Below are 27,089 nucleotides of genomic sequence, written 5' to 3'. Positions count from 1 at the left end.
CGCAAAAAAATATAAATCAAACAATCATTATTTGTCTTTATGGTTAAGGCCAAAAGACTATAAAATTTCCTTAGATTAATATTGATGAAAAACACTTTAGAACTATGGATGTTATACATAGATAATATATCCGTAATCTATATAAATATGTATTATAGAAAATAAATAGCTGGTTCATGAGAATGATTTTTAGTAATATATGTCATTTCATACCCTATTCATGGTTTTCAAGTTTATAAATAAAAATAATCATAATTTCTGTTAATCGGATTCTGATTTTAATATACATATATCTTACTAACTACAACTGTAAATATCACTAACTATTAAAGTATTACTGCGTGAAATAGGAGTTGCTCATGGAACCGCTTCCACTGCCACTTCCGCTGATTGTAGTGTTCATGCCCAGCATAGATGTGTCGCGCTGTGATGCGGTGGCCATTCTCTGATAACGGGCAATATGATCCAGGGAATAAGGTAAAATAGGGCGAACACTGTGCATCTCTAGCAACGTCAAGTTGTCCAACTTGGCATAAGTGCCTTCCCCCTTAATGAATGCATCAATAGAGGTGCGCAACTTCGATTCCCGTATATCAAATATATCCTTAATCACTGTGCGCAACTCCTCGCAACGGGGCACATCATCGGGCGCTGTGCTCATTACAAGCTGAGCAACCACCATGTAATGCTCGCTGGGCATCTTTGTGAAGAATCTGGATACCAATAGATTGATAAATATGAGATCATTTGCACACACGTGTAAACTTACTTGGAACGCTTCTCCTCCTCTTTGATTTCCTCCAACGTTTCGAGCTCCATCCATTCTGGCGGTACAATGCGGCATTTTTGTTGTTTTCGCAGATGCGCTGCCAGCCATAATGGCACAAAAACCGGAAAACCAGCACGGAATGGGCCCACAGAGCCATAGATAAGATGCAGTGGCTCATTTGAAAAATTTGGTATAATGCTTATCATGCATTTTTCGCCAATAAATTCAATTGTTGCGGGATCCATGATCGTAGATTTTTTGTAAACAATAGAAACAGCGGGACCGCACGATAACGATAAGCACAATACCGCCCGATTAGTGACACTAGTTGATGCATGTCAGTATTTTTATACCACACACTAAAAATTACGTCGCCTATGGTCTCACAGCTGACAAAAGCTGATTGATATGACAGTTGTAGGAGGGCGGCATCAGCCGTTACTTGTTTTCGGATTTGAATTTCACTTGCGTCAAATAGCAAATAGAATAGAAATGCAGTGTACCTTGTTCGGGTTATCAGGTGCAAGCATCGCACATGACTCAGCTGGCTGGTTAGATTATAGTTTTGATTCGCATCTATGATGCTATTGCAAATTCCAGGCATCATCACGTAAGGCTCAAGTCGAGCGTCATGATAAGCGCATGAATGCTAGACATGATCAAGCGTTCAAGTTCACCAATATTTTGTTTAGACGCAAGTAAACTTATATATACATATATATATATATTCATATACACACAGATGTGTGATTATAGCTAATCCCTGCACTATTTTCACCCAAGCAATTAACCAAATCTAAATCTTTAATGCATTGCATAAACACAATTTTTTCTACAGAAATTGCACAGTGTGTAGGAGGAGAGTTTCTTATCAGCATTGTTCACAAAGGAGACTCACTGAGAGCATGCACTCCATCAATAACGGTCATTACAAGGTTAGGATTCGGCTTACTGTTTACAAATCCCAGAGAATTGCAACCTGCGATTGTCTTTAAAAATAGAAAATTTTCTGTGTACAATTCGGACGGTTCTTCTTCTTCTTGTTCATTAAATGACAACTACGTAAATAACAACATGTTGACTTATCGCCTCCATAGACATACTATACTATATATTCGAGAGACGTGTGTTTGTTCAGGCTGATAAAACCGGACAGAGCCGGTGATAATCAGAAAACTAAGCTCGTCTTGGGGTTGTTGTAAATGCTAAGATGAGTGTAAAACTCTGTTGAGAAGTCCAAACTCCTTGAACCCACTTCGATGATGGCTCAAAAATGTATTGACAGCCCAGCCAGCAGTCTTCTGGAATTTTGTCGTTTGTTGTGGCACGCTTTCGCACATACATAACGAGCTGCTGACTCTATTAATAAGTATAATATTATATTGAACGGATTTTCTGATAAGGTGGATTCTATGTGTGGATCATCGTTGTGGAACCTGAGATGGCCCATCATTAAATTTTGAAGAAAAGTGCGAGTTGAGCGCGAGTTTAGCATTAGTGCTCGTCTATTTTTGGCAGGGTACGGAGCTGCTGGCTTCCGCGATAATTCCGGCATTGTCGTTGTCTTCATCGCCAGCCAGACTAGAAGAGAGAACAACACTATTTGTTATTATTGTTATATCTATTAATTGCATTCACACGCGAAGTGCAGTTTTTTTCGTTGACGAAAGATAAGTGCAGAGTCTGAGCACCCAAAGCGATTAGGAATTCTTGGACTAACGTTTTTTCGGCAAAGAGACGAGTTCTCCTTCTCTCACACCTCCAACAACAGCTATCGCACACGGTAAGCGTTCGCTTTGTCCGGCGTAGTATATATAGGCGATTGATAAGAGCAGTCCACAGACGTCAAGATCGTTGCATCTCCCGACAAAAGCCAATCTCAGATCAGCCGTTGCATTGTTGTGTGCAATTAGTTGTGAGCCACAGAGCGCAGCGTTCACAAGTCCCGGGGGCTAATACGCTAGGTGACATCTGTTATCAAACAAGATCCTGTTCAGTTTACGACTCGCGCTTTTGGCCAATAAAAAACTCAAAAACAAAAAAAAAAAACACAAAAAGCGAGACAAGCATCCAATTGATCATCAGTCTGCATTGCTTTTTTCCACGTTTCAAAACAGTTCCCGTACTATAAACTATATATATTTGAAACGATCGTTTCAATATGGCTGACACGGAGATCATTGTGACCAATGCCGGAGAGCCATCCACGAAGGCCAGCCTTATTGTGGTTTCGAATCGTTTGCCCTTCGTCCTGACTCGTAATGCCAAGACCAAGGAACTGGAACGCAAGGCCAGGTGAGCAAATTGATTTTAAAAAAAAGTTGCAAAATCTTTGAAAATATTTATGTGATTGTGTCGTGAAAGTTTTTTTGTTGTAAATGATAGAAGAAAATATTTTAAAATATTATTCCTGCCTTTACAAAAATTTTCAAAATCGTTTCCTAAAAAAGTGCCTTTAAAAATCAAAGAAAACAGTTTCTTTAATCTGAGAATAATAAAGAAGTGGTGTATTTTTTACAAACTATGAAAGTAACATATATTCTCTAAAATCGCAAACTTGATTATTCTGTGAAAATTTTAAATGCATTTTTATCATTGAAACCTTTTTAAATACAGTGCGAATAACAAAATGTTCATGCCTCTAAAATTTAAATAAGTAAAAGTTGTTTAAAATATTTTAATAAACATTACATAACTCTAACATAAAAATGACTGAAAACCGCTGGCAAAAAAAATGTTTGCTGACAATTTTAGTGATAAAGAATAATTACTGAATTATTGAGAATTATACGTGATAATGACCTAGTATGTAAAAATATAAACATATATCTTAAGTGAAGACTCTATTTTGAATTCTTTATCGTAGATTTTTCTGCTAAAAAAATACGATTCTATAGTTTGCCAAACTGCACGTAATCAATTAAAAACTTAAATGAATAGTCTATTCACTTTAAAGCTCTGGCTATCAATTGCAGCCATTTCCGTCAATCATAGTGCTTGTCTTTCAAATTTGAAACAAAGCAAAGTGCCAACTAATAGGTTCATTGAACGAGTACAGTCTTTAGTTGACAATTAATCGGCTAAGCCGAAAACAAAGCCATAATCCCCATATATTATATATATATACTATATATAATAATAATAAAGTTTATATATTGTGACAATTTTTCCACGGATCAGCTTATCAAGAAGGTCTCGTGACACTAAGACGAGCTGTTCTCAACTTAGCAAACTTTGATGATAGATCAGAAAAACCATGTATAGAAATCAATTTTGAAAACTAACCCAATTGGAATCACGGGCATACAATTTGCATTTGGAGATAAGCTCTCGCCTAACCCCCCGATAGGGGAACTGAACCACCTATGTATGCCTCTCGAAGCGCATACTCTAGATCTTGTTTCCACACGCTTCTTATGATTACTACCCTGTTATCAGCGCAAAATACACAGAGAGTGTTGGAGAGAGATTGAGGGAAAGATGAGCAAACTGAATGCAAAGTCTGGCGAACATAGATGATATTAGAAAACAAATTCAATAATAACGCTGCCTACTGTTATCAGCATTCGTCCATTACGCGTTTTTGACCCTTGCTGCCCAGAGACGCCGCTACGACGAAGACGACAACGTTAATGTTCGCGAAGTGATGTTTAAGAAAAAAAAGGGGTCCATAATTATATGTATAGAGGCGTCAACAAGCTTTCATAAGCTGTCAAGCTGCGAACCTGACACTGAAAACCCCTCATCACGTGCTCGCCGCTTGGTCTGACCTAATCAAAACTAGAACTAGACTCTTACTGACCCTACTCAAAAGCAGCGAGTTAGACTGTCTACTAATTTTTAATTTTGGGGGAGGGAGTGTATAAGTATTGGCCTCTGAGCCAGAGTCTAGGTTGTTTACACTCACATCGTATCAAGGTATCAGGGGCACTTGCTTATTTTTTTTATGGTTGCGTCTTATCAGTAACAAAAGCATCTAGTGTCAGTGTCATTGTGATGCACCCTGCACATAAAATGGGCTGCACTCTATGTATATAAATTTCATACTTACTATATTTTAACTTTTATATGATTTACCTATCTGTCTGATTGCAGTGCTGGCGGTCTTGTGACTGCGGTCTGTCCGGTGGTTATCAAGGGCAGCGGTCTCTGGGTGGGCTGGTCCGGCATTCATCTGGAGGATCCCAATGAGGCAATACCCGAATCGAATCCTTACGATCAAACACCTACAGCTGGCCTTAAGTCCGATCAGGTTGTCTCAGTGAATATCGATGCCAAGATCTTTGACAGCTACTACAATGGCTGCTGCAACAAGATCTTCTGGCCACTCTTCCATTCGATGCCAGGACGCGCGAATTTTGGTGGCGAGCATTGGCATGATTATGTCACTGTTAATAAGCACTTTGCTGTGCGCACCATTGAGGCGTTGGAGAAATGTTTGGCCAAGAACAATGGAAGCGATAAGAGTCCACCGATTGTCTGGATACACGATTATCATTTGATGTTGGCCGCCAATTGGGTACGTGAGCATGCCGAGGAGAAGAATCTGCCGTGCCGCTTGGCTTTCTTCCTCCACATTCCCTTCCCGCCATGGGACATCTTCCGTCTGCTGCCCTGGTCCGATGAGATCCTACAGGGTATGCTTGGCTGTGATTTGGTTGGTTTTCACATTCAGGACTATTGCCTGAACTTTGTTGACTGCTGTCAACGTAATCTCGGCTGTCGTGTGGATCGCAATAACTTGCTGGTGGAGCATGGTGGACGCACTGTGCGCGTTCGTCCTCTGCCCATTGGCATTCCCTATGAGCGCTTCGTTAATCTGGCACAGAACGCACCCAAAGTGCTGAAAACTTCGAAGCAACAGATTATTTTGGGCGTTGATCGCTTGGACTACACCAAGGGTCTGGTGCATCGTCTAATGGCTTTCGAGGCGCTGCTGCTTAAGTATCCGCAGCACAAGGAGAAGGTGAGTCTGCTGCAGATTTCGGTGCCGTCGCGGACAGATGTCAAGGAGTATCGTGAGCTCAAGGAGGAGGTAGATCAGCTGGTGGGTCGCATCAACGGACGTTTCACCACCGCCAACTGGGCGCCCATTCGATACATTTACGACTATGTCAGCCAGGATGAGTTGGCGGCCCTCTACAGAGATGCTGCTGTCTGTCTAGTAACACCACTCAGAGATGGCATGAATCTGGTGGCCAAGGAGTTTGTTGCCTGCCAAATCAACGAGGTGCCTGGTGTGCTAGTCATCTCCCCATTCGCTGGAGCTGGTGAAATGATGCACGAGGCGTTGCTCTGCAATCCGTACGAGGTAAACGAGGCCGCCGAGGTCATCCATCGCGCCCTGACCATGCCCGAAGATGAACGTGTGCTACGTATGGCGCGTTTACGTCGCCGTGAGGCCGAGTGCGATGTTAGCCATTGGATGCGTTGCTTCCTCAAGGCCGTGGGCGCCTTGGAGATGGACGACGTGGGCACCACCATCATGCAGCCCGTCTCTGTGGACGACTTCGATGACTACTTACTCAAGTAAGCAGCTCTTAATGCAACTAACACTGTATCTAAGCTTGACTTTATTTATTTTTCATTTGCAGATACATCGGCTACAATCACAAGTTGGCTTTACTGCTGGACTACGACGGTACCTTGGCGCCCATTGCTCCTCATCCTGATCTTGCTACACTCTCGCCAGAGATCAAGAATGTGCTCTTCAAACTCTCCAATCACTCCGATGTCTATGTCGCTGTCATCTCTGGTCGCAACGTCGACAATGTCAAGAAAATGGTTGGCATCGAGGGCATCACATATGCGGGTAATCATGGTCTGGAAATCCTGCATCCCGATGGCAGCAAGTTTGTGCATCCCATGCCCATTGAGTACGAGGACAAGGTCAGCCATCTGCTGAAGGCATTGCAGGACTCGGTGTGCCGTGATGGCGCCTGGGTAGAAAACAAAGGTGCGCTGCTCACATTCCATTATCGCGAGACACCCGTACAGTTGCGCCCCGATATGGTGGACAAGGCGCGTAGTCTGATCGAGAAATATGGCTTCAGGGCAACGGAGGCGCATTGTGCGCTTGAGGCGCGTCCTCCAGTGGAATGGAACAAGGGTCGTGCTGCGATCTATATATTGCGCACATCGTTTGGTGTGGATTGGAATGAGCGCATCAAAATCATCTATGTGGGTGACGATTTGACCGATGAGGATGCCATGGTGGTAAGTAAACTAACAAGCTCATAACGAATATGACTTGCAGCTAATTGCATCTCTCTCGTTGCAAATAGGCTCTTAAAGGTATGGCCCGCACATTCCGCGTGACATCATCGGACATTGTGAAGACCGCTGCCGATCATCGTTTACCCTCAACAGACTCCGTTTACACGCTGCTCAAGTGGGTGGAACGACACTTTATGGGACGCAAGGCGAGGGCCAATTCGTTAACTTATCGCCCCACTAAGGGCGATGGCGTCCAAATGCAAATGTCTCTCGAGGTGGCCTCTTCTGCCAACAGTCTCGATGTCTAAACCGCAACAGTCAAGTCATCCACACACACGCACACACACATACATGTAATTTCTAAGATTTAACAATAAAGTAAACCAAATAAAAGTCAACAATTCTAGCTTATAAATTTACAATCAATTTGGTTAAATGCTATGGAAAGTACAAACAGTAAGTGTAGCAACTAAACATAGAGATGGCAAGGGGTCTACTAATTATGCGACAACACCAGCCAAGATATGATGAAGAAGAATAGAAATATGGGATAGACGGCAAGCGGCTTGCGATGTGGCGGCTGACTTTGTCCCAGAAAGATGAATGAAGCTGTCGAAGAGTAAGAAAACAATATAATGCCATAAAGTATGTTTAAAAGAGTTGTGCTCACTTACCATACGTTGCCCAGGTAAAACCCAATGTGGTGGTAACAAAGCGCAAAAAGAAAAGAAAACGTGTATGCTTCGCCATCAAGATCACGCGACAAATGATCAAGGCCAACGCTACGGGAGTTAGGCAATATCCGAGTACACAAACCGATTGGAAGAATGATCTGTAATTCATAGTATGAACAAGTAAGTTAAAGTCTATAAATGAAATCAATTTGTAAGACGTTCTAAAATAAACTTAGTTTGGGTAGAAAAATATTAGGTCAAATCGAATATGAATATGTTATCAAATATGTATTACATTATGGGGTAGTAAATGGACCCGACATGCATTCCATCACCTTGAAAAATACACAATCTTGTACTCACATATTGCCACCTAGCAGCTTGGAGTTGAGCGTTACAATGGCAGCACCTATCCAAACAATAACAAAGACCTGAGCAAACTCAGGCCCATTGTCAGCCATACTGTCTGCTGACGAGGAGCCCTGAAGTATGGTAGCCATGAAGGTGCAGAGCACCAATGGACCCCACAGATCCCCTGTGGAAAACATAAAGATAACATAAGATAAAACTGCTGACGCACACAAATGCACAAACTGAACACTAGTGTAATGATGACGTACAATCGCGAAGCAGACTCGACTTCTCTTTGGGATAGAGCACATGATAGAACTTGATGCCCACAGCACGTATATCCCGCAGCACAGTTTCACGAATAGGTTCATCCAGGGTATTATAGTCGGGCACACCATTCTGTGATGTGGTTGTCGTTGTTCGTCTGCCGGGTATCGACATGTCGCCCTCCAGTGAGGGCGATGTGTTGACGTCCTCAAACATCTAGCAAGAACACAAGTGCACTTTAAATTTACAGATTTGCTGAAAGATTTTATTAGCGCTTACATCCAATTTAGCGTCCATTTTATAGCAGCAGTTTGTTTAGGCGAGCGCAGTCGTCATACAAATATAATGCAAATCCTAAATGCAACAACAATTTTTCCTCATCTGTTATCGCATGCGCACAATCGATTGCACCAACTACATGTATCGATAGGCTGACTCACCATTGCCGAGGGCCTATCGAGTTGCTCAGGTATTTGAAGAAAAATAGTGAAAATAAAACACAAATCTTTATAATAGGTTACGTTTTTATATGTATACATATCCATAATACTAAGTACATTTAATTTTATTTATATTACTATTGCACTTTTCGTATATACGTATTTTTAATCGATAGTTCGACTATCAATGGGCTACCGCCAAATTCAAATCTATAAGTATGCTAAACTTATTGTGCTTCGTTGCTGTGCGTATTGATGTGCGTCTTAAGATAAGCAGCGCGAGTAAATGCTTTAGGGCAATGTGGACATTTGTGCGGACGTTCGCCAGTGTGCGATCGAATGTGTCTGCCTAGATCCCCTTTGTCCACACAGGTTTTCGAGCAGGGCGGACACTTGAACGGATGCTCCCCCGTGTGAGTGCGAATATGTCGCTGTTGTTGCCACGCATATGTGAATTCCTTGGAACACACCGTGCAGGGAAACGTTCGCTCACCACGATGATAGCTAATATGTTCCTCCAGTTGCGAGAGTTCTATAAAATACCGTGTACATTGCGGACACTTGTGTATTTGTTGGCCAGGATGAGTGGATACGTGATACTGCAGATCCGTCTGACGCGTAAAAGCTTTTGGGCAGTGTGGGCACTTAAAAGGACGTTCACCAGAATGAATGCAGAGATGTTTGCGCAGGTTGGAGGCTTGACTAAAAGCTCTTGGGCAGTGTGGACACTGATAGGGACGTTCCCCCGTGTGTGTGCGAATATGTGCGTTGAGATGCGAACTTTGACTAAAATCTTTGGGGCAGTGCGGACACTGGAACTGATGCCGTTTGGCGACAGGTTCAGTTGGGACTTGATGCTGGTTCTTTGCAATATCTGCTGCTTTATTGTGCTGGTCCTTGGCAGCCTCGGTTACTTCATTGTGTTCCTCCTTAGCCACTTCTGTTGCTTCATTGCGCTGTTCTTCGTCGTCTTCAATCTTGACGCAGCCCAGATCGATGTTTCCCTCTGCCAGCTCCCAGTTTTCTGTTGTCAGCAATTCCGACTGAATATTCACTTCGTTTGTTGTCGCGATCAAGTCTTCAGAGGATTTTTTACTACTGTTTGCCTCCCTTGGAGGCTCCTCTGTACTGTGCTCTAACTTCACACAACTAATATCGATGTCATCTTCTGCTGCTTCCCATTTTATAGGTATATCGCACTCCACTTCTATTCTATTTTCGTTTAGCTTAGCACTCAGCATCTCATGACTTGCCTCGCACTTACGTTTGAATCCAAATGCTGTTTGAACATCACAAATGCAAGATAAACAAATCTTTTTTGGCAGTTCATCGTCCAATTTGATTTCGCAGGCAACGCATTCGTTTAGCATCGCTGCGAGGCTAGGTTCACGTTGGTCGGCGAATATATCCAGTAACGCCACAGAGCTAGTCAGACAAGTGCGGCATACTTGCTCCATAATGCGACAGACTTTTAATTAACAGTTTTTCTCGATTTAATACAAATTGAACATTACTGCCTAACAATAACAAAGGGTGGCCAATACGAAATATGTATATCGAAACACTTGCAAACAGCTGTTGCATATCGATAGTGCATAATTGACAGCAGGTGGCACATATCGGTACTGCTGCTATTAACTATCGCGGGTTCCCATCTCATCTGTGGAATAATTGTTTGCTTTGAGCTGTTATCAGTGGACGGCGTTGCCAACTGCATATAAATGCTGGCACTTGGCAACGCGCACACACATATGTATTTCGCACAACTAAAGCGAACAGCAACAAATAAACACACGCCACTGCCACTAGCAGAAGCAGCCGTGCATAATAATAATAATATTGAACAAACTATGTGTTAAGCTGGTGTGCGTAGTGCAAATATTAATTGATTTGTGGCGCGTGCAGAGCGAAAAATGCCTCAGCTGAGTGAAGCAGTACCCGAAGCAGCATCAAAATGTAGCAACAATGACAAAGAGACTGCGGCGGCGGCGGCAACGTCGCCTGCAACCTTGCCACAGACAGCGGAGCGCACACATGCACACACACATTCGCACTCACACTCAAATGCGTCGTCTGCCGCGCCAAAGGAGAATCTACAGCGCGGCTTAAGCACCAAGGTGGCACTATCGCGTCTCCATGAAGAGATTGAAAAGGTGCTGCTGGAGCATGAGAAGGAAGAACGTGCGGAGAGGTAAATAATATACATATGTATATAAACTTGCAATATGGTTAACTAGTCAGCGTTGCATTTTGTTAAAATATTTCATATATGTTTAAAAGTTATTCGTGTCTTTGATAAGCAGTGGTTTAAATACTTGCTCTCTTAACTTAACGAAGGAATGCACTAGAGAACAGGGATCAAGTTCAATGTATAATTTTAAATAGTTACATTTTAGAAACCCGAGCTTTAGCCTTCCTACTACCTCTTACCGTTTGGGCTGTCCGCCGATCGTTCAGTCAGTGAGTTATGACAAATAAATAGTATAGTTTACAAATTTAACTAAATGCAATATGCAATTATGGAAAATTTAACAATTAAATACTAAAACTAAAAACAGTCTCACTCAGTCTCAGTCTCTACTTGTTCTAAATACATATATAATTTGACTATATAATTTAATTCTAAGCTACAATAATATACATATGTATATGTACTAGGAACATGGCTTGGGGCACTATTGTTAGACTATTCTTTAAATTAGATTATATATATCTTATGGCCTTTGTGGCTAATAACATTTAATTTGCTGACCTTTTGTAGCTGCTATTGCAAATTGCGTGCCGCATTTGTGAATCAATATAATAGCCCCTTGGGCTGGCTTTCTATTGGCGCCACCTTGGTCACAAGTGGCGCTCTGCTCATCACCGGCATGTGCTGGCCAGCCATCTGCCTGCTGGCCATACTCCTCCTCGACTTGTGCGTCGTTATACGAGAGAGCAATTTGAGGCGCACAGAAATCTTCCGCAAGACGCGACACGCGTTGAATGAATTGCGTTTGGCGGAGCAGCATTTGAGTGACAAGTGGCAGGCGACAAATTATCCGCACTTGAGTAATCCCATGTCGCCATGCGTCTCGCTGCAATGGACCTATCGTGATGGTCATATTGTCAATTTGCCCTGGGCACTGTTGGTGCGTGGAGATTGTATTGTGCTGCGTCCGGGTCACATATCGCCCGGACCGTGTCATGAACTGAAGTCACAGCGGCATTTTAGTGCTAGCGAAATTTATGGCGGCACCGCGGCACAGCTGGGTGATCCCCCCAGTTAAGCCCATAGCACGTGCTCCCATTCCAGATCTGGTGTGTTGCTTGGAGACGACGCCGTATTTGGATAACTTGCGTTTGTGTCTGCGAAACTCGTTGAATCGCCCACCGACTATCTACAATCAACAGCGCTATTTGGTAAGTCCCTCAAATCTACTTCAGATCAAACATTAATGTATCTAATCTCTCTGTTCCAGCTGGTCACAAAGTACATACAACAATGGGGCTTCATCACTGCCTTGATCATCACGCTTTTTTGCAGGCCTGCTGCGCCTGCATGGCTATGGCTTGGCCTCGGATGAGAAGCACAATTGGCGTCATGTGCTCATAGCTTCGCCAGCGGCTGCAGTCATTCCACTGCTGCCACTCATCTTTCCACTGTTGTGGATTTCCATGAATCTTTGGGGTGTTGCACGACTGCAGTGCTTCCTCAAGACACCCCAGGCCATACTCGAAAAGGCCACCAGCAAATCATTTGAGGATTTGGATCTGGATACGCCTGCCTATGATTACGATAGCATTTCGTTGATGCGCTCCAATGTGCTGCGCATTTGGACACAGCTCTGGCAGGGCGACAGCGAATTGCTGCCACGTTCAGCTAATCTGGTCCAAGTTCTCGGTTCCATTTCAGCGCTTTGTTGTGTGGACAAAAAGGGTATTTTATCGTGGCCAAATCCCACTGCCGAAAAGGTGTTCTTTTTACACAACACAGAGGAAGAGCCGCAAGACGATGGCAGCCAGATGTCCATGTCAACGGAAAGCGACAACGTGGACGACGAAGAGAACAAGGAACGAGGGATTGTAGCCGAGGTGCTGGATCTGACACACGATCAGCATTGTCCGTTTCGGCTGGAGTTTGACGATCACGAGTGGAAAGCACATATTAAATCACTGAAGCCGTTGGGTTTGTTACAAGTTTAACTGCATTTTAATCGAAACTTATCTCTAATTTCTTTCAAATCCTTTTCCAGGTCTAGCAATTTTATTAAACACCTGTTCGCCGCTTACGCATGAGCATTATGCCCAGTTTTGTGGGCATGTCAGCGCCGTGGCCATGCTCGATAAAGATCTGGTGCCCGTGACAAATCGGTATGCGATGTTTGAATCCAGTATGAAAAGCCTATTGCATGGGTACGTAGTTCATTTGCCATACTCATTCTTAGCATTTTCTTACATAACCAAAACCAGAAATATCGATTATAAATACTTATAAATATTCAATATTTAGTCTAATGATTTTTTAAAGCATTTACGCATCCTCGTTGTAAATGCGAAATGTGATTGATGCCCAGAACAACGTTTTTGGTGCATTTTTTGATTTTTGTTTGAATTGCAAACACATCCGACACTTGAATTGGACCGATAAACCGATCTCTTCCCCATATATATATAAACAAACAATTAAAAAACATGCAATTGGTAAAGTTATACAAATCATACTTAAAGTATTATTTCATTTTTGAAGTAAGCAAATTAAAAATAAATAAAATACTATTGTAAAAATTGAACTAAATTCATTGGAATAATTTGTCACTATTCCGTTTTGGCTTTAATGAAAGACATTTTCATTTCATTAATTGTAAACAAATTATTTAACCTCCCCTCCTCTGTCGTATCCATCATAAAAGTCAGCATTTAAAATTAACATTGTACATACAATTTGAAAACACTTTTATCGTTACACTAATCTTACAGTTTAGCAATTATTTAGTTGCATTTTGCACACTCTTCATTTCATTTCGTATTTTTACATTCTAAATTTGTAGATGTATTTTGAAATACATTTTTTGTTTGTTGTTTTTGTATTTACTATATATACTACTACCAGCATGTGTATGGAACCCACTTTCCACCAAATTGAAACGCCCCCATGCCAATCACCACATTCGTCTATACTTAATTGGCATGCTATTTTAAGTAACACAGAAATTATTATGTTGCCAAGAATGCTTAAAATATATACATGCATCGTCTGGCCCCATCTATCCATTCATCCAACTATTCGTCCACCCATTACGCTTGACTACGCCCCTGCCGCCCCTCTACCCATCCGTCTGCCCGCCTGCATGCTCATAGACCACCTTCGCACATCCAGCACGATGTCGTTACCAGTTCTAATCGGTTTCTACAATTCTATTCTATTCGATTTGTGGTTCACACCCCAGACGATGTCTGTGCGAGCTTGCCAAGCAGATTGGCTTCACCAACCATGCCACCGATCGCTTTGCGTTGGAGGGACAGCTAGCCAGCTATAGGCATCTGGTGAGTGACCTTCAGACATTCAGACATGTGTACTTCAGAAATGTATTAACGATCGTTAAACTATCAATGCGTATTTCCTTATATACAAATATCTTAGTTTATTTATTTTAATATGCTCTAAAGCTTGGGCTTTGTTTGTTTATAAATATTCAGACAAGTAATCTTGAGAGTCAAGTTAAGATATTAGTAACCAAAGACTACTTTACCTATAAGTCTGATATTCGTTAAATAAGAGGTAGATAGATATACATATTACTTTGAGCCAGATTAATAATTTAAATTAATAATATGGGTACGAAAATTCGAGTAGTCAAGACTTTCTTTCACTTTCTATGAACAAATTATTGATTTAGTACACAAATTTGTCATATATTTAATATCACTTATTAAGTTTAGTAACTGAGACGTAAGAAATTGAAAAGGAATTACCTTACTTACCATAAAATCAGTTATCTTTTCTATGCTTTCCTTATCCATTCATAATTTACTCATGTAAAATTTTCCTTTACACCCCTCAGCAACCGGATGTGGTGCGTCGGGACATTCGCTTTGCGCGACAGCTGCAGTTATCGACCAAGGTGAAGGTGCCGTTTCCGCACTCTTTGTCGGTGGTAATGCGAGAGAATCCCGGTGGCTATCTGTCGCTCTTCACCCAGGGCACAGCGGACATTATACTGGACTGTTGCGATGACTTCTGGGATGGCAAGGATTTGCGGCCGCTGTCGCCGCAGGATCGCAAGCGTGCACTGGACTTTTATCAGCGCAGTGCGTTGACTTCTTACTGCACAGCATTCGCCTATCGCCCGCTACGTCATGGGATCCATGGAGCGCTGAGTGGACCACTGCATAGCAATGGTCAGATTGCGTACTTGGAGTTACCGCCAGAGTCCAAGTTGCGTATGCAGCACGTGGATAAGTCGCATTGCGATTTCGAGGGTGGACATCATGTGAAGTTGAGTCACAGCATCAGCACCGATTCGTTGCTGTTCTCGGAGAGCAAGGATGAGGACTGCAACGATGTGGAGGGCTGCTTCGAGATGCAGTGTCATCAGGTGTTCATTGGCATGGTGACGATGCAGTATCAGGCCCAAAATGACATCGTGCATCTGGTGGAGCGTCTGGAACGCGCCTGCATTCGTTTCGTGCACTTCAGCAAGGAGAACGAGTTGCGCTCGCGTGTCTTTTCCGAGAAAATGGGACTCGAGTCGGGTTGGAATTGTCACATCTCGTTGCTTAGCGAACCGGAGCCAGAAAAGGAGCGTGAACGCGAAAAGGCGATCATTAGCAAGACCAAGGAGACGGAGAACGCGACGATGGGCAACTGCAAGTCGGGTAAACTAAATGAGCACAATACAACCAAAACCACAATTACCACCAGCACCATCACAGATACTGTTGCCATTCATCCACCATCAAGTGCCCAAGACTTTCACATTGAAGCTGCCACAACATCGACGCCCATTGATTCTAACACTGATATTGTAGGTGATCCCGTCGATGGCCCCAAGCTGAGCTACTTGCTCAGTCCGCCCAACAATTTGGAGTCGTCGAAAACGCTGAGTTGCTCAGCACCCGGTGCCATATCGAATCCCGATGAATGCAATCCCCCCACGAATGACCAAGCAGATGACGACGATGAGCTGGATGACAGCAAAGAATACAGCATGGAGAATGTCGCATTACAGCTAGATGCCGAGCCTGATCCAGAGAGACATAAGCAGCGACATTCCCTAGACTCGGCCATGGACGAGAATTGTCGTTCGCTCAGCACGCTCACCGAAAGCACAGATCAGAGTGCGCCCATCAATTTTGACATGTCGAATCGTGCCAAGTTGCCGCGTGGCATTGAGAACATTCGGCCGCATTTGGAACAGGTGGACAATGTACCGCTGCAGGTGTCGCTTTTCACCGACTGCTCGGCGCAGGCCACACGCCAAATGCTCGACATTATGCAATCGTATGGCGAGATTGTCGTCTGCTTGGGCAGCTCGGCGAGCAACGATAATGCCAACATCTTTCTGCAGGCCGATTGCAGTATTGCTGTCGAGCCACTGTATCCGCAGGTGTGTCAGGATGTCGATGCCTACACGGAGGCCAACATCCTGCACAACAAGCTCAACTGGCAGCGTCAACAGCAACAGCGTGGCAAATCCAACACCGCCGATGAAGCGTTTGCGAACGAACAGCTGCTGGAGTCTGGCACAAATGGCAGCGGTGCTCGTGCCATGCAATCGCCAGCGCACACCGTCTCACCGATTTATTTGAGCCGTCTGCTCAATTCGCTGCCCTGCTCCATAGCCATTTGTCGCGACGACCCACTTTCGCTGGTGGCCATAATTGAGCTGTCACGCCGCTTCTCGCTGGGTCTGTGGAACTGTATACAGTTCTGGGCGTGCTGTGCCGGCTCCATATCCATATTGAATGTGCTGTGCGCGTGCCTCTCACTGCCGCCGTTGATCACACCGCTGCTGGCTATTTATTTGATGTGTGTGCCCGTGCCGTTAATTGGCATCTCGCTGGCGCACATCGATCTCGATCCAAAGATCATGAGTCGTGCCACCAGCAAGAAGCAAACCGAATACGATTCGCGTGCCTTTGCTTTTGTCATGTGGTGTTATGGCTGCAAGTTTCTCATACCCGTCATTGCCACAGTAAGTTTGCTATACTGTTTTTTGTTAAATCCATTTTGCATTCAACATGTTTTCACTTGCAGCTCATTGCATACTGGATGTGCATGACGACAACGGTAACCAGTGATGATGTGGAGGATGAGGATTCTGAGAATATCTCGGATCTCGAAAATGAAAATTCTATGAATTTCTACCAGTGTCTGCACATTGCACGCTGTTGTGCTCTCCTTGCGGTGCTGCTGCATTTTGGTAAGTATGACATTCAAAGGTCAAGTTTAAACTTCATTTATTCATATATTTCCTTTTCGTTTAGTTCTCGTCTCCATTACGTTTGTGCATCGTGATCATGCGCTCTGGCAGCGCAATCCTTTGAGCAATCACATTTGGGCGCTCACCTGCCTGGCTTTATTGCTGCTCCATGGCTTCATTTGTGGGCTGCAAATGCTACTGGATGAGTCGCTGGAGGAGCTGCTGCCACAACTCTGGCTGCCGTTGTTGGTGCTATTTGTCAGCAGCTTGCTGAGCCTTTTGGTCAGCGAACTAGCCAAGTTTCAGGAGAACAAGTAAATGCATGAATTCAATTTAAATACAAAATATCTTTACTCATTAACCTCCTTTGAATCTTTGCAGAGTTAATGCGCGGTATCAGCGTCGAGCGCGTCTTGATTTTGGCACCAAGTTGGGCATGAATTCGCCATTCTAGAGGCACCAACATGAAAGACGCCAGCGTTAAGTGCCAAGGCTGTATATATCTATATATATATATTCGTAAAAATATCACGCTTCTTTTTATTACCCTCACAAATGCTCGTTATGGGCACAAGATCTATTAATTTTACAAGTATTTTTATTGTTTTATGTTTGTGAATATTTAATTAATCCTCTATTATGATTTTACTACAACATTTTGCAACATTTTCATTAATCTGTAACACTTCACAAAACAACAACTGGAAAGAGAAAAGAGAAACCAAATCTGTTTAGTTAGTTTGTAAAACGTTTGAGAATTTGTGTTCCTTGTTTCAATGACAGAACTTTTGTGTACTAACAATTAAAAGACTTGCAATTATTATATGAAATACACATATTTCACATGAATAAAACAAAACAGAACAGACAATAAACTATTGTGCTTGTAAATAAGTAAAAGTTGTAAACGAGCGCAATTGTAATGCTTTTTCAAAACTGGTTTCCGTTCTATAGATATACTTTGCTATGGGGCAGTTGTCAATGAGTGGCGTTAACAAGTTGTTGCACGCCTCGCAAGGTGTTAATCGGAGCAGGCACGCAATTGTCGGAACGATCCAGTGACCCACATCCCACTATTCTACGTATTCCTAGCTCTGTTGTCAGTGGCTTTGACAATCGACATTTGCCTTTATTTTAATCTAACATCGGTTTCTTCATTTAATTTGGGTTGCTTTATACTTTTCTTTAACAAAAACATGTCTCGGTGTTCGATTTAATTAGCACATTTTTTTTCTACGAGAAGTGCGTCCTACTGACTAAAGTTGACAATTTCATTCAATGTTTAAATATTGTAAATATAGAAAATATGTAAATATGCGGAAGTAACAAATACAAATTGATTGAGGCACTGCATTAGGAAACAAAGAACTTGAAGATTGCTCTTCGTATTGAGATCTTTTGGTATATCATGATTTAAATATTTTTGTTTTGATATGATAAGATGCAATTATTAAATAAGGTTTTTTATTATTGTAGGAATTCTTTATAATTGCATTTTCTTAACGTTAATATTTTACTCGAAAATCATTTTTAATGATCTCAAATTAATAATACATTTTTCTCTCTTCGGAATTTATTTTAAAGACAATTTTTGTAATTATTTGTAGGCATTAAAGTTAATAAATTAGAGAAGCTTTCTAATTGCTTGCAAAATTACAGCCACACGCCCGGTTATAGATACTTATGTATTCTCTAACGGATTGAGGAATTTTCGGACATGGCTGGGGATGCTAAAGAACATAACGGCAGATGCGATGAACTGCGATTGGAATATGTGGAGTAACAATTAATTAGCACCTGGGCGACGACAGCGAAATGAAAGTGCTGTCCAATGGAGCTGACTATATATGCATACTAAGTCTATATAGATCACTTCTAGTAGCACCTTTAACTGGGTCATGAAAAAACGAAATCAAATACATGTCTCTGCGCGGCTCACACTCGGAATAAAACCATTCCAGCTTCAGTTTCTCAGTGGATTCGTGAATTTCGCGCGGTGCGGTGCAGTCGAGCTATACGCGAAGCTCGAACGGATAATGACGAGTGTGTAAGCTCAATACAAAACAAAAAGGGATTAAACGAAATTAAATAACACAGAAATATATAAAGAGTGTCCTGTGTGAAGAAGACTAATTAAAATGACACGACTCGGCGCAAAGTGTGCGCTGCTTTTAGTCTTAAGCCTTGCGCTAGGTTTGCTGCTGCTGCCCATGCAAATCGAGGCCTATTCACAGGTCTTGATGAGCGGGAATGGTGCTGCAGCGGATCAGGGACCACGCATCTACAAGGCGCTGAATACGGATTTAATATTTCCCAAAATGTGAGTTCCAATTCATGTGGCTACAAAGTGAAACAATTTTCTTGACCTCCACGTAATCTGCAGTTTTAACTCGAGTGAGAATGTGGTGTCCACAACAAGCACCACAACGACGACGACAACTGCGCTACCTTTGCCCATACCATACAATCATATACAAGAAGCACAGGTGAAAACTGAACCAAAGCCTGTGGTGGAGACTGAAATAAAGCCTGTAGTGGATCAGGAACCAACTGTGTTCGTCACGCCCTTAACGCACGAGCAGCCAACAGAAGAATCTAGCGAATTGCCGCCGCCGGGCTTGATTGAAGCTGCGTCTACTGGACGCGCTATTGACTATCGCACCTCGTATCCATTTGGCCAGCTTCTCACGCCGCAAAGGAAGACACAGCGTCCACAGCGACCAAAGACACAGAGTCAACGATACAGGAATCCACAGCGCGGCTACAATCGTGGTGAGTTTGAGATGCGTATTTTATCGGAACTTCATCCTAACTTCGCTAGTATCCTATCTAGGTCAATTTCAAGATCGCTTTGCTCCCGGTGAAGGCGTCGCTTCAAATGTCTTCAAGGGCAATCATCAGCATTCCCATCAACAACAGTATGATGGCAAAATAGCTGCCGGTTCCAATGTCGTTTCTTCTTATGTGCCGCCCAAGGATGCCTACTCCTTTCCGCCGCTCAATACCAAATATCCATCGCCATCGCAGGATCCCAAGGCTGCGCAGCCCTCGGATACAATTTCCAGCTATTTGCCACCTGCATCGGGGAATGCTTTGAGCACTGCCGGTTATGCTTACAACAGTCCCAGCACGGGCTATCAATATCCTGGTCCTGTGATCCCAGCCGGTGGTGATAAGCTGCCGGCGGCGAGCTCAGCAAGCGCAGTGCCAGCGGCTCCAGCTGATGATGATCCCGAGAATGATGACGTGATTGGTACATTGCCAGCGAGTGCACAAGATAATCCGGCGCCGGCCAAGGATGAGGGAAAAGATGCAGGAGACGCGATGGGAGGCGACACTGGCGGCGTTGCGATGAGCGGCGGCGATGATGGTGGCGATGCAGGAGGCATGCCTGGTGGTGGTGGCGGCGATGATGGCCCATTGCCAGTGTTACAAACTGGCGGCCAAGCGCATCCCAGTGACGATAACAAGTATGATCCTAACATGGAATATGCAACACCGCCGCCCGGTTGGTTGGAATCCCATCCGGAGTCGGCAGCTCCAAAGCCAGCAGACCACGATCATGACCATGACCATGATCACCATCACGACCATGGACACGATTACTCTGAGCCCTTGCAATATCATGATGATCATCCCGAGCATCACGAGCACTATCCAGATCATCATGATTATGCTTATCCCTCATTTCCCGATGTCTCATATCCCGAACTTATCTATGATGATCATCATCACCATCATCATCATGTGGAACCACCGCCACCTCCTCCTCCACCGCCACCACCACCACCGCCAACCACACCGCCACCGCCTCCTCCACCACCGCCGCCACCACCAGAGCCACGTGTTAAAAAGTACAGTTACTTCTACATTGGTCGAAAACTGTGGTACATACCTCTGTACTTCACCGTGTGGTTTAGTTTCTACATTCTGTGGCTGATCATCAAGTCGATTGGTCGTCATAAGGTCAATTTGCCCAATCACTATGTGTCGCGACGTAGTTTACCCGATTATTCGGATCAGAGTAGGAATGAGTTTATTAATGAGATGACAGTCAATGTGCTGCAGCAGATAGATAACTTTAAGCAAAAATATTTATAATTGACGACCGGCGCTACAAATAAAACACACTTGTAATTTAAACGGTTTTACTTTTTTTTGGCGCGAGCAGTGAAGTTGGCTGCGCTTGAAACTTTTGCGTTATGCACAGTTATCGATAACTGCTCGCCGAATATACTATAAAGTGTAACCAGCTGCATAACATGAATCTGGTATATTTTTGTATATGTAAAATAGTATCTTGGCGTTTTTCATTTGCTGTCATACTGATTCCTCAATTCGCCTGGCGATTTGTTTACGTTTAATAATTTTGCGAAAATAATAATAAAACTAAAGCTACAAGATGTCGTATATGTTACCGCATTTACACAATGGCTGGCAAGTTGATCAGGCCATACTCTCGGAGGAAGATCGTGTTGTTGTAAGTAATTAAAGCAATTCCAATGTGCCACCAGTTCGTGTGGCCTGCAAAGTCTCATAAGAGACTCGATTAAAACCTTCCCCCTATTCTAGGTTATACGTTTCGGCCACGATTGGGATCCTGCATGTATGAAAATGGACGAGGTCATGTACAGCATTGCCGAGAAGGTGAAAAACTTTGCAGTCATCTATTTAGTGGACATAACAGAGGTGCCGGACTTTAACAAAATGTACGAATTGTACGATCCCTGCACCGTGATGTTCTTCTTTCGCAACAAACACATTATGATTGATTTGGGAACGGGTAATAACAACAAAATCAACTGGCCACTCGAGGATAAGCAGGAAATGATTGACATTGTGGAGACCGTCTATCGTGGAGCAAGAAAAGGACGTGGTTTAGTTGTCTCACCAAAGGATTACTCCACCAAATATAGATACTAAGATAGATCAACTATTGTATATATTTTAGGCTATATTAAAAGTATCTTGAAATTGAAACAAGTTTTGTCTTTGCAACTTTTGTGTATATTTTTTTCATTTGGTTTATTTCTTTTTCATTTTTTTGTCACATTTCTCAATAATATCGCTAACATTTACATCAATTTTGTATTTTTTTTTCATTTGTTTTTCATTATATATGTATAACATTTAACTAAGTGTTTTTAATAGCTCTTTGGCTTTATAACTGTATTTAATAGTATATTTCTTTTGTCAATTGCTTTCATTTTCCATGCTTCTCAGTTTTGTTTTTGGTTTTTATTTTTACCAATTGTAATTAAAATTTAGCTAAAGGTACATACATGATTATGGAAATTAGAAGATTGGAGATTGTGTGAAATACTTATAGGAAATAGTATTAGTACAAAAGTATAAAAGAAAAGCGCCACAACAAAAGACCTTATGGAGTTTTCCTCAATTTTTTTTTAATAAGTTGTGTTCAACTAAAAAAAAGAAATTTGAAAATCGCTCGACGCATTTCCTACACATTTTCCTCACAAGTTGTGTACAAGTTGAACCATTTTGAATACATTTTCATTATTGTTCATTTAATACAACAGCTCGCTTTTTTGGTTTATTTGGATCTCTTATAATTGTAATAAGCTTAGGTTTAACAATTGGTTCTGCTACTTTTTTCATTCGACTTGTACAACTTACGATCTCTTTTTATGTTATTTTTCATCTTCTCTTGCTATTAAATATATATGTGTTTATTAGCTACATTTTTAGTTAATATATATTTTTGTTTTTCGTTTTGTTGTGAAACAAATTAAACGCTACAATCGTTTTTTTTTTAATTTGGTTTGTTGTTTTTCATTGACTTCAGCATATAACCAACAATTAAATATTTATTTATATGTTTTATACTTGCAAGTATTACTAGTTTCCTTTTGCTTTTGATATACCATTTCCTAGGCGCCATTTGAGTTGATTTGTTCATCGTATAAAATACCTTACTAGTATTCAAAAATATGTTTTTAAATAGGGCTTGATTTAGTTATTTTTGTTCTTTTTTGGTTTTACTCTTATGCAATAGGATAGGTACAAATTAGGCTCAGGCATGTGAGAAAGTCTCTAATAGGTTTCGTTGAATCTCCCACACAAAACGACAAAATGCAGCTCTAGTTGTTTGTTACTCATATATCATATTATAATATAGATTTTAATTTTAGTTGTTTTTTCGTTATGGCTTTTTTTATATGTATTTTGATTTGTTTTCCTTTTTTGAAAAATACAAGTTATTTATTTATTTATATATTATTTAATAATTCTTCATAATTATTTGCTATAACTTTTATTCTCACTTGTGGAGCAAATGCATTTTCATAGAAAAATAGAGATGGGTAGGTGGGATGAGTTAGGAAATTGTTCATACTATTTTGTTTAACACTTGTTTTAAGTAACGCTATAATTTCATTTTCTTTTTTGACAACAACTAATTATATATCATAGTTTTTTTTTTTTTTTGTATTTTTCAGTTTTTTTTCTATTTTTTTGTTTGTAATTTTAACAATTTGCTTTCGAATGGCCTTTAATTTATCGCATTTTCAAAAAGTGTTTTTAATTTTTCTTTTTTGCGAAGAATTTCCAGAAAATACATGAATTTGGTAAAGAGATGCTATGAAAGTTATCAAAAAATTAGAAAATAGAAGAGTCGTAGAATAATAGTAGAATAGAGTTCGACTAATGCTTATCGAGGTCTTTAAGTTCTCATCTAATTATAAGTATGTACTAATATTATTATTATAATATTATGGCTCATACTTTTCCGTTTTATCTGTCAGTGTACATCAGTTTTGTATTTGGTTTTGAATGTTTTTGTTTAAAGTTCTTGGGTGTGTGTGTGTGAGTGTGCAATCTATAAAAAATTTCTAATATACAATACTTGAAGTAATCGTATTTGTTTGTTTTTGGCTGTTGCTGCTGTTGTTTAAGACACTAGAAGAATGTATTTCATTATAGTAGAAAATATAAATAAATAAATAACATTTATGATATATAGTATTAGTAGTATTATACTTCTTTTATGTGAGGGGGAGACTGATATCTGCTTTTCAGATTTTGCTGCTGGCTGGCTGCTGGCAAAATACTACGAGTTCTATATAGAAATATATGTATATACTATATGTATGTATGTATCTGTATAGGTATATAAATATACATTTCGCATGTATTGTATTCCTGTTAATAGATAGTGGTGAAAAATAAATCCGAGTATCACTACTTAACCTTTAAGAGTTCTATTAACAATAATAGACAACAGTCTCTAAGTACGAATACGTTGTTGTTGTTGTTGTTTGCATTTTTTCAGCTGCTCCTTGCCTACTACATTATCATATTATATTTCTGTATATTACTAATTTTTCGGGGTTGACCCAACAATACTCGTTAAGCTCGTGATCGTGTTTGGAACTGCAGCTCGCTGGGCTAGAAGAGCGTCTCCTTTGACCACTTTCTGGAACTGCCGGGCAGACTGGGATCCCTTGAATGCGACTCATCCTCCAGGCTATCCTCGCCGCCATTTGCATTGCCCAACCCATGCTCCACATCATCATCATCGTCGTCGTCATCGTCGTCATCTGTGGGCAGACGTATCAGTGGCAACTCCAACATCACAGCTGGCGTTGCACTCGACGTGGCCTCGCTGTGATGCAAACTGAGCTGATGGGCACTTTTGCTGGTGGCGCCGCCGCCACGTAGGATCAGCTCCTTGAGCGAGGAAGGCATGCAAATGCTTTGGGGCCGCTGTGTGGCTATCACCGAATCCGATATGGAGGATGCACACGGATCGTGGCCCAGTCTAATGTTGCTGTTGCTATTGTTGCTGTTGCTGTTGCTATTGGATGGCAGTTGTTGTTGTTGCTGTTGTTGTTGTTGTTGTTGTGCTGCATGCTTGCCAACTGTTGACTTATTGTCCAACTGTGGACTTGGACTCGAGTGTCCCACACTGATGACTGTATTGAGGCTGCTATACTGCGTATGCGTTGTGGATTCCCCACCACCACCTCCGCCGCCAATACCACCCGAGGGACTTGTTGTGGCCACCGCATCCAGGAGCCCCAGCTCGGTGTTCAATGTGGAGCACGTGTCATCCTCTGTGGTCGTCGTCGTCGTTGTTGTCGTTGTGGTTGTCGTCGTTGTCTGCGGATCGCTGTGCTGCTGCAACAATTGGCCACGTCGCGACTGCAATGGACTGCAGATCACGGCCCCAAAGTGCGTCTCCAGCGGAGGCGGCACAGCGCCAACTGCAGCCTGTCCAGTCTGTCGCTCGCTGGCTGTGCTTATGGTTCGATGCCGCTGCAGCTGTGGACGTCGTGGTCGGGCGCCCGTCATGGGCACTGAACTCAAGCTCATCCTTTTGATGGGCAACACCACCGGACCCGATTTGACGTAATTTGTCGGCACCATGGGCGCCACTTGAGCTGCTGCGAGTGCCAAATTCTGCTCTTCGCTATCGCTGCTTAGCTGCTGCATATCATCGTCTGTGTCGGCGGCACTTTCCTCCAGCCCGAACACCGAGTCCTCGTCGAGGGAACGCAACTCGGAGTCGGCGCATTCCAGCGATGAGATCTTAAAGGAACTTAACGAGGCGAGCGGGGCACGTTTGCCCTCCAAGGCGGGCAAAGGATTCACGGGGGCCGCCTTTGTCGAAACGGTGCCCAGACTAATGCTGCCATTGAGTCGATCCAAGCTCACCGGAGTGCTGTCCACACTAATGCTGCTCGAGGTGGCATTGTTTGTGGCGTTGCTGTTGGTGGCTGCAGACGCTGCGGGGGCTGCAACAGGCGCTGCAGCATTCGCTGTGTAGGGAAAGCTATTGTTGTTGCTCTCCACGTTGTTGCTGCTGCGTTGCAGTTCCACCAGCGTCAGTTTGCGTCGCACGCCCAGACGAAGTTCCTCCGATGGCGAATCATTAAAATGCAGCTGTTGCTGATGTTGTTGCTGTTGAGGTGTCGACTTGAGCGGCAAACTCACATCCGTTTGATTGTAGGGATACACGTCCACAGTGTCCGCGCTGATCGAGTGGATCTGCTGTTTGCGTCCCGCCTGATTGCTCTCCGGATCATAAGAGACAATGCTGTGCTTGCGCTTAATGCTGGGCGCACTCAAAGCCAATGCCGAAGCCGATGCAGGCGTCGATTTCGGCGTCGTCGTCGTCTCGTGAATGCTGCGCTCTGAGGGGCAAGGTGATGCCTTGGGGGTGGGCTGTATCACCTGAATGTCCGGATAGTAATAATCCCAATTCTCGATGCTCGAGGTGCGCGATGCTGTCGACAATTTGCGCTGCAGCGTCGGCGGCAGATTGCTCATGCCAAGCGTGTAGGCCGAGGTGCGACGCTCCAAATAGGAGCTGTCGGTGCTGCAGCAGGTCATGGCGCTGCTGCGACGCGAGTCGTGGCCCTGAAAATTATGGCAAAATGAGAGGGGAGAAAATACATTAAATGTGAGAAAGAACAAGTAAGAAAACTAAAGTGTAGTGTGTTCGACTGTGAAGTACCCTCTTTCCATTTTGAATAAAAGCAACAAGTGAAGTATTATTCGTCAAATATACCAAATTATATACCGAAATAGTACTAAAATATACCGAAGGCCATATTTGGCATATTAAGTCGAAATATACCATTATTTCCAATGTGGTACTTTATTGATATACGAAATATGACATTCGGTATATTGCGGTATAATATTTGGTATATTTTAATAGGTCAAAATATGCAAAATTATCAGCCAAAGCAGCTAAGTCCCAATTAAAAAAGTGACAAAACCCTTCTATCCCTTGGGTAGCAAGTATAAAAATGTAGGTCTGAAAATAATTCTCAAATTATTGAAATTATAAATTATTTCTAAAAATAAAGAGCTGATTTTACAGCAAACAACAACAAAATCATTTCGGTTTTGATTGACTTGTTTATTTTCATAAGCTCTTGATTTCTAATGAACCTAAAGAGTGTGTTCAAAAGCTACAAGATTCAGTCATTAAATTCTT

General features: G+C 42.4%; 8 protein-coding genes across 10 annotated transcripts in view; 4 read left to right on the top strand and 4 right to left on the bottom strand.

Annotated features, from left to right (window-relative positions):
• Nucleotides 1-50: 50 nt before the first annotated feature.
• Nucleotides 51-1,066, bottom strand: LOC132798502 (probable DNA replication complex GINS protein PSF2). Its single transcript, XM_060810377.1, has 2 exons — nucleotides 770-1,066; nucleotides 51-713 (listed from the first exon to the last, which is right to left on the bottom strand). Exons 1-2 carry the CDS (start codon nucleotides 1,012-1,014, stop codon nucleotides 335-337), a joined length of 624 nt encoding a protein of 207 aa, XP_060666360.1. The 5' UTR covers nucleotides 1,015-1,066; the 3' UTR covers nucleotides 51-334.
• Nucleotides 1,067-2,279: 1,213 nt separating this feature from the next.
• Nucleotides 2,280-7,386, top strand: LOC132798497 (uncharacterized). The gene is made up of 5 exons (XM_060810371.1): nucleotides 2,280-2,552; nucleotides 2,887-3,064; nucleotides 4,865-6,298; nucleotides 6,364-6,985; nucleotides 7,054-7,386. Exons 2-5 carry the CDS (start codon nucleotides 2,931-2,933, stop codon nucleotides 7,291-7,293), a joined length of 2,430 nt encoding a protein of 809 aa, XP_060666354.1. The 5' UTR covers nucleotides 2,280-2,552; nucleotides 2,887-2,930; the 3' UTR covers nucleotides 7,294-7,386.
• On the bottom strand, nucleotides 6,597-8,695 carry LOC132798501 (protein YIPF6). Its single transcript, XM_060810376.1, has 5 exons — nucleotides 8,557-8,695; nucleotides 8,280-8,493; nucleotides 8,023-8,194; nucleotides 7,660-7,817; nucleotides 6,597-7,594 (listed from the first exon to the last, which is right to left on the bottom strand). The coding sequence occupies exons 1-5, from the start codon at nucleotides 8,572-8,574 to the stop codon at nucleotides 7,482-7,484; spliced, it is 675 nt and encodes a 224-aa protein (XP_060666359.1). The 5' UTR covers nucleotides 8,575-8,695; the 3' UTR covers nucleotides 6,597-7,481.
• A 111-nt stretch (nucleotides 8,696-8,806) lies between these two features.
• On the bottom strand, nucleotides 8,807-10,298 carry LOC132798499 (zinc finger protein 771-like). The gene has a single exon (XM_060810373.1). It carries the CDS (start codon nucleotides 10,172-10,174, stop codon nucleotides 8,945-8,947), a length of 1,230 nt encoding a protein of 409 aa, XP_060666356.1. The 5' UTR covers nucleotides 10,175-10,298; the 3' UTR covers nucleotides 8,807-8,944.
• A 161-nt stretch (nucleotides 10,299-10,459) lies between these two features.
• LOC132798495 (transmembrane protein 94) lies at nucleotides 10,460-18,012 on the top strand. Its single transcript, XM_060810366.1, is given in 11 exon segments — nucleotides 10,460-10,908; nucleotides 11,479-11,974; nucleotides 11,976-12,119; nucleotides 12,179-12,235; nucleotides 12,237-12,885; nucleotides 12,953-13,112; nucleotides 14,147-14,243; nucleotides 14,762-16,894; nucleotides 16,957-17,122; nucleotides 17,187-17,436; nucleotides 17,504-18,012. Coding segments are annotated over 11 exon segments (4,503 nt in total). The 5' UTR covers nucleotides 10,460-10,630; the 3' UTR covers nucleotides 17,577-18,012.
• Nucleotides 18,013-18,744: 732 nt separating this feature from the next.
• LOC132798498 (uncharacterized) lies at nucleotides 18,745-21,223 on the top strand. The gene is made up of 3 exons (XM_060810372.1): nucleotides 18,745-19,442; nucleotides 19,506-19,894; nucleotides 19,956-21,223. The coding sequence occupies exons 1-3, from the start codon at nucleotides 19,261-19,263 to the stop codon at nucleotides 21,221-21,223; spliced, it is 1,839 nt and encodes a 612-aa protein (XP_060666355.1). The 5' UTR covers nucleotides 18,745-19,260.
• A 210-nt stretch (nucleotides 21,224-21,433) lies between these two features.
• Nucleotides 21,434-22,152, top strand: LOC132798504 (thioredoxin-like protein 4A). The gene is made up of 2 exons (XM_060810378.1): nucleotides 21,434-21,602; nucleotides 21,695-22,152. Exons 1-2 carry the CDS (start codon nucleotides 21,525-21,527, stop codon nucleotides 22,043-22,045), a joined length of 429 nt encoding a protein of 142 aa, XP_060666361.1. The 5' UTR covers nucleotides 21,434-21,524; the 3' UTR covers nucleotides 22,046-22,152.
• Nucleotides 22,153-22,287: 135 nt separating this feature from the next.
• LOC132798496 (pneumococcal serine-rich repeat protein) overlaps nucleotides 22,288-27,089 on the bottom strand; it is a 64,535-nt gene continuing 59,733 nt past the window's right edge. For all 3 annotated transcript variants that reach the window (XM_060810367.1, XM_060810369.1, XM_060810368.1), the window contains one exon: nucleotides 22,288-26,503. In XM_060810367.1, the coding sequence (XP_060666350.1) occupies nucleotides 24,530-26,503 (1,974 nt within the window). In that variant the 3' untranslated portion in view covers nucleotides 22,288-24,529. The remainder of the gene's footprint in view (nucleotides 26,504-27,089) is intronic.

This window comes from Drosophila nasuta, chromosome 2L (genome assembly GCF_023558535.2).
Source record: "Drosophila nasuta strain 15112-1781.00 chromosome 2L, ASM2355853v1, whole genome shotgun sequence".
Classification (NCBI taxonomy): Eukaryota; Metazoa; Arthropoda; class Insecta; order Diptera; family Drosophilidae; genus Drosophila; species Drosophila nasuta.
This window is presented reverse-complemented; position numbering and strand designations above follow the sequence as displayed.

Coding starts and splice junctions, on each gene's coding strand:
- LOC132798498 (XM_060810372.1), top strand. CDS start 19,261: ATGACACGACTCGGCGCAAAGTGTGCGCTGCTTTTAGTCTTAAGCCTT. Junction 19,443..19,505: donor GATTTAATATTTCCCAAAAT/GTGAGTTCCAAT, acceptor CGTAATCTGCAG/TTTTAACTCGAGTGAGAATG. Junction 19,895..19,955: donor ACAGCGCGGCTACAATCGTG/GTGAGTTTGAGA, acceptor TATCCTATCTAG/GTCAATTTCAAGATCGCTTT.
- LOC132798502 (XM_060810377.1), bottom strand. CDS start 1,014: ATGGATCCCGCAACAATTGAATTTATTGGCGAAAAATGCATGATAAGC. Junction 714..769: donor GAGGAGGAGAAGCGTTCCAA/GTAAGTTTACAC, acceptor ATTGGTATCCAG/ATTCTTCACAAAGATGCCCA.
- LOC132798497 (XM_060810371.1), top strand. CDS start 2,931: ATGGCTGACACGGAGATCATTGTGACCAATGCCGGAGAGCCATCCACG. Junction 6,299..6,363: donor TTCGATGACTACTTACTCAA/GTAAGCAGCTCT, acceptor TTTCATTTGCAG/ATACATCGGCTACAATCACA. Junction 6,986..7,053: donor CCGATGAGGATGCCATGGTG/GTAAGTAAACTA, acceptor CGTTGCAAATAG/GCTCTTAAAGGTATGGCCCG.
- LOC132798504 (XM_060810378.1), top strand. CDS start 21,525: ATGTCGTATATGTTACCGCATTTACACAATGGCTGGCAAGTTGATCAG. Junction 21,603..21,694: donor CGGAGGAAGATCGTGTTGTT/GTAAGTAATTAA, acceptor CCCCTATTCTAG/GTTATACGTTTCGGCCACGA.
- LOC132798499 (XM_060810373.1), bottom strand. CDS start 10,174: ATGGAGCAAGTATGCCGCACTTGTCTGACTAGCTCTGTGGCGTTACTG.
- LOC132798501 (XM_060810376.1), bottom strand. Junction 7,818..8,022: donor AAGCTGCTAGGTGGCAATAT/GTGAGTACAAGA, acceptor TATGAATTACAG/ATCATTCTTCCAATCGGTTT. Junction 7,595..7,659: donor TTTTACCTGGGCAACGTATG/GTAAGTGAGCAC, acceptor ACTCTTCGACAG/CTTCATTCATCTTTCTGGGA.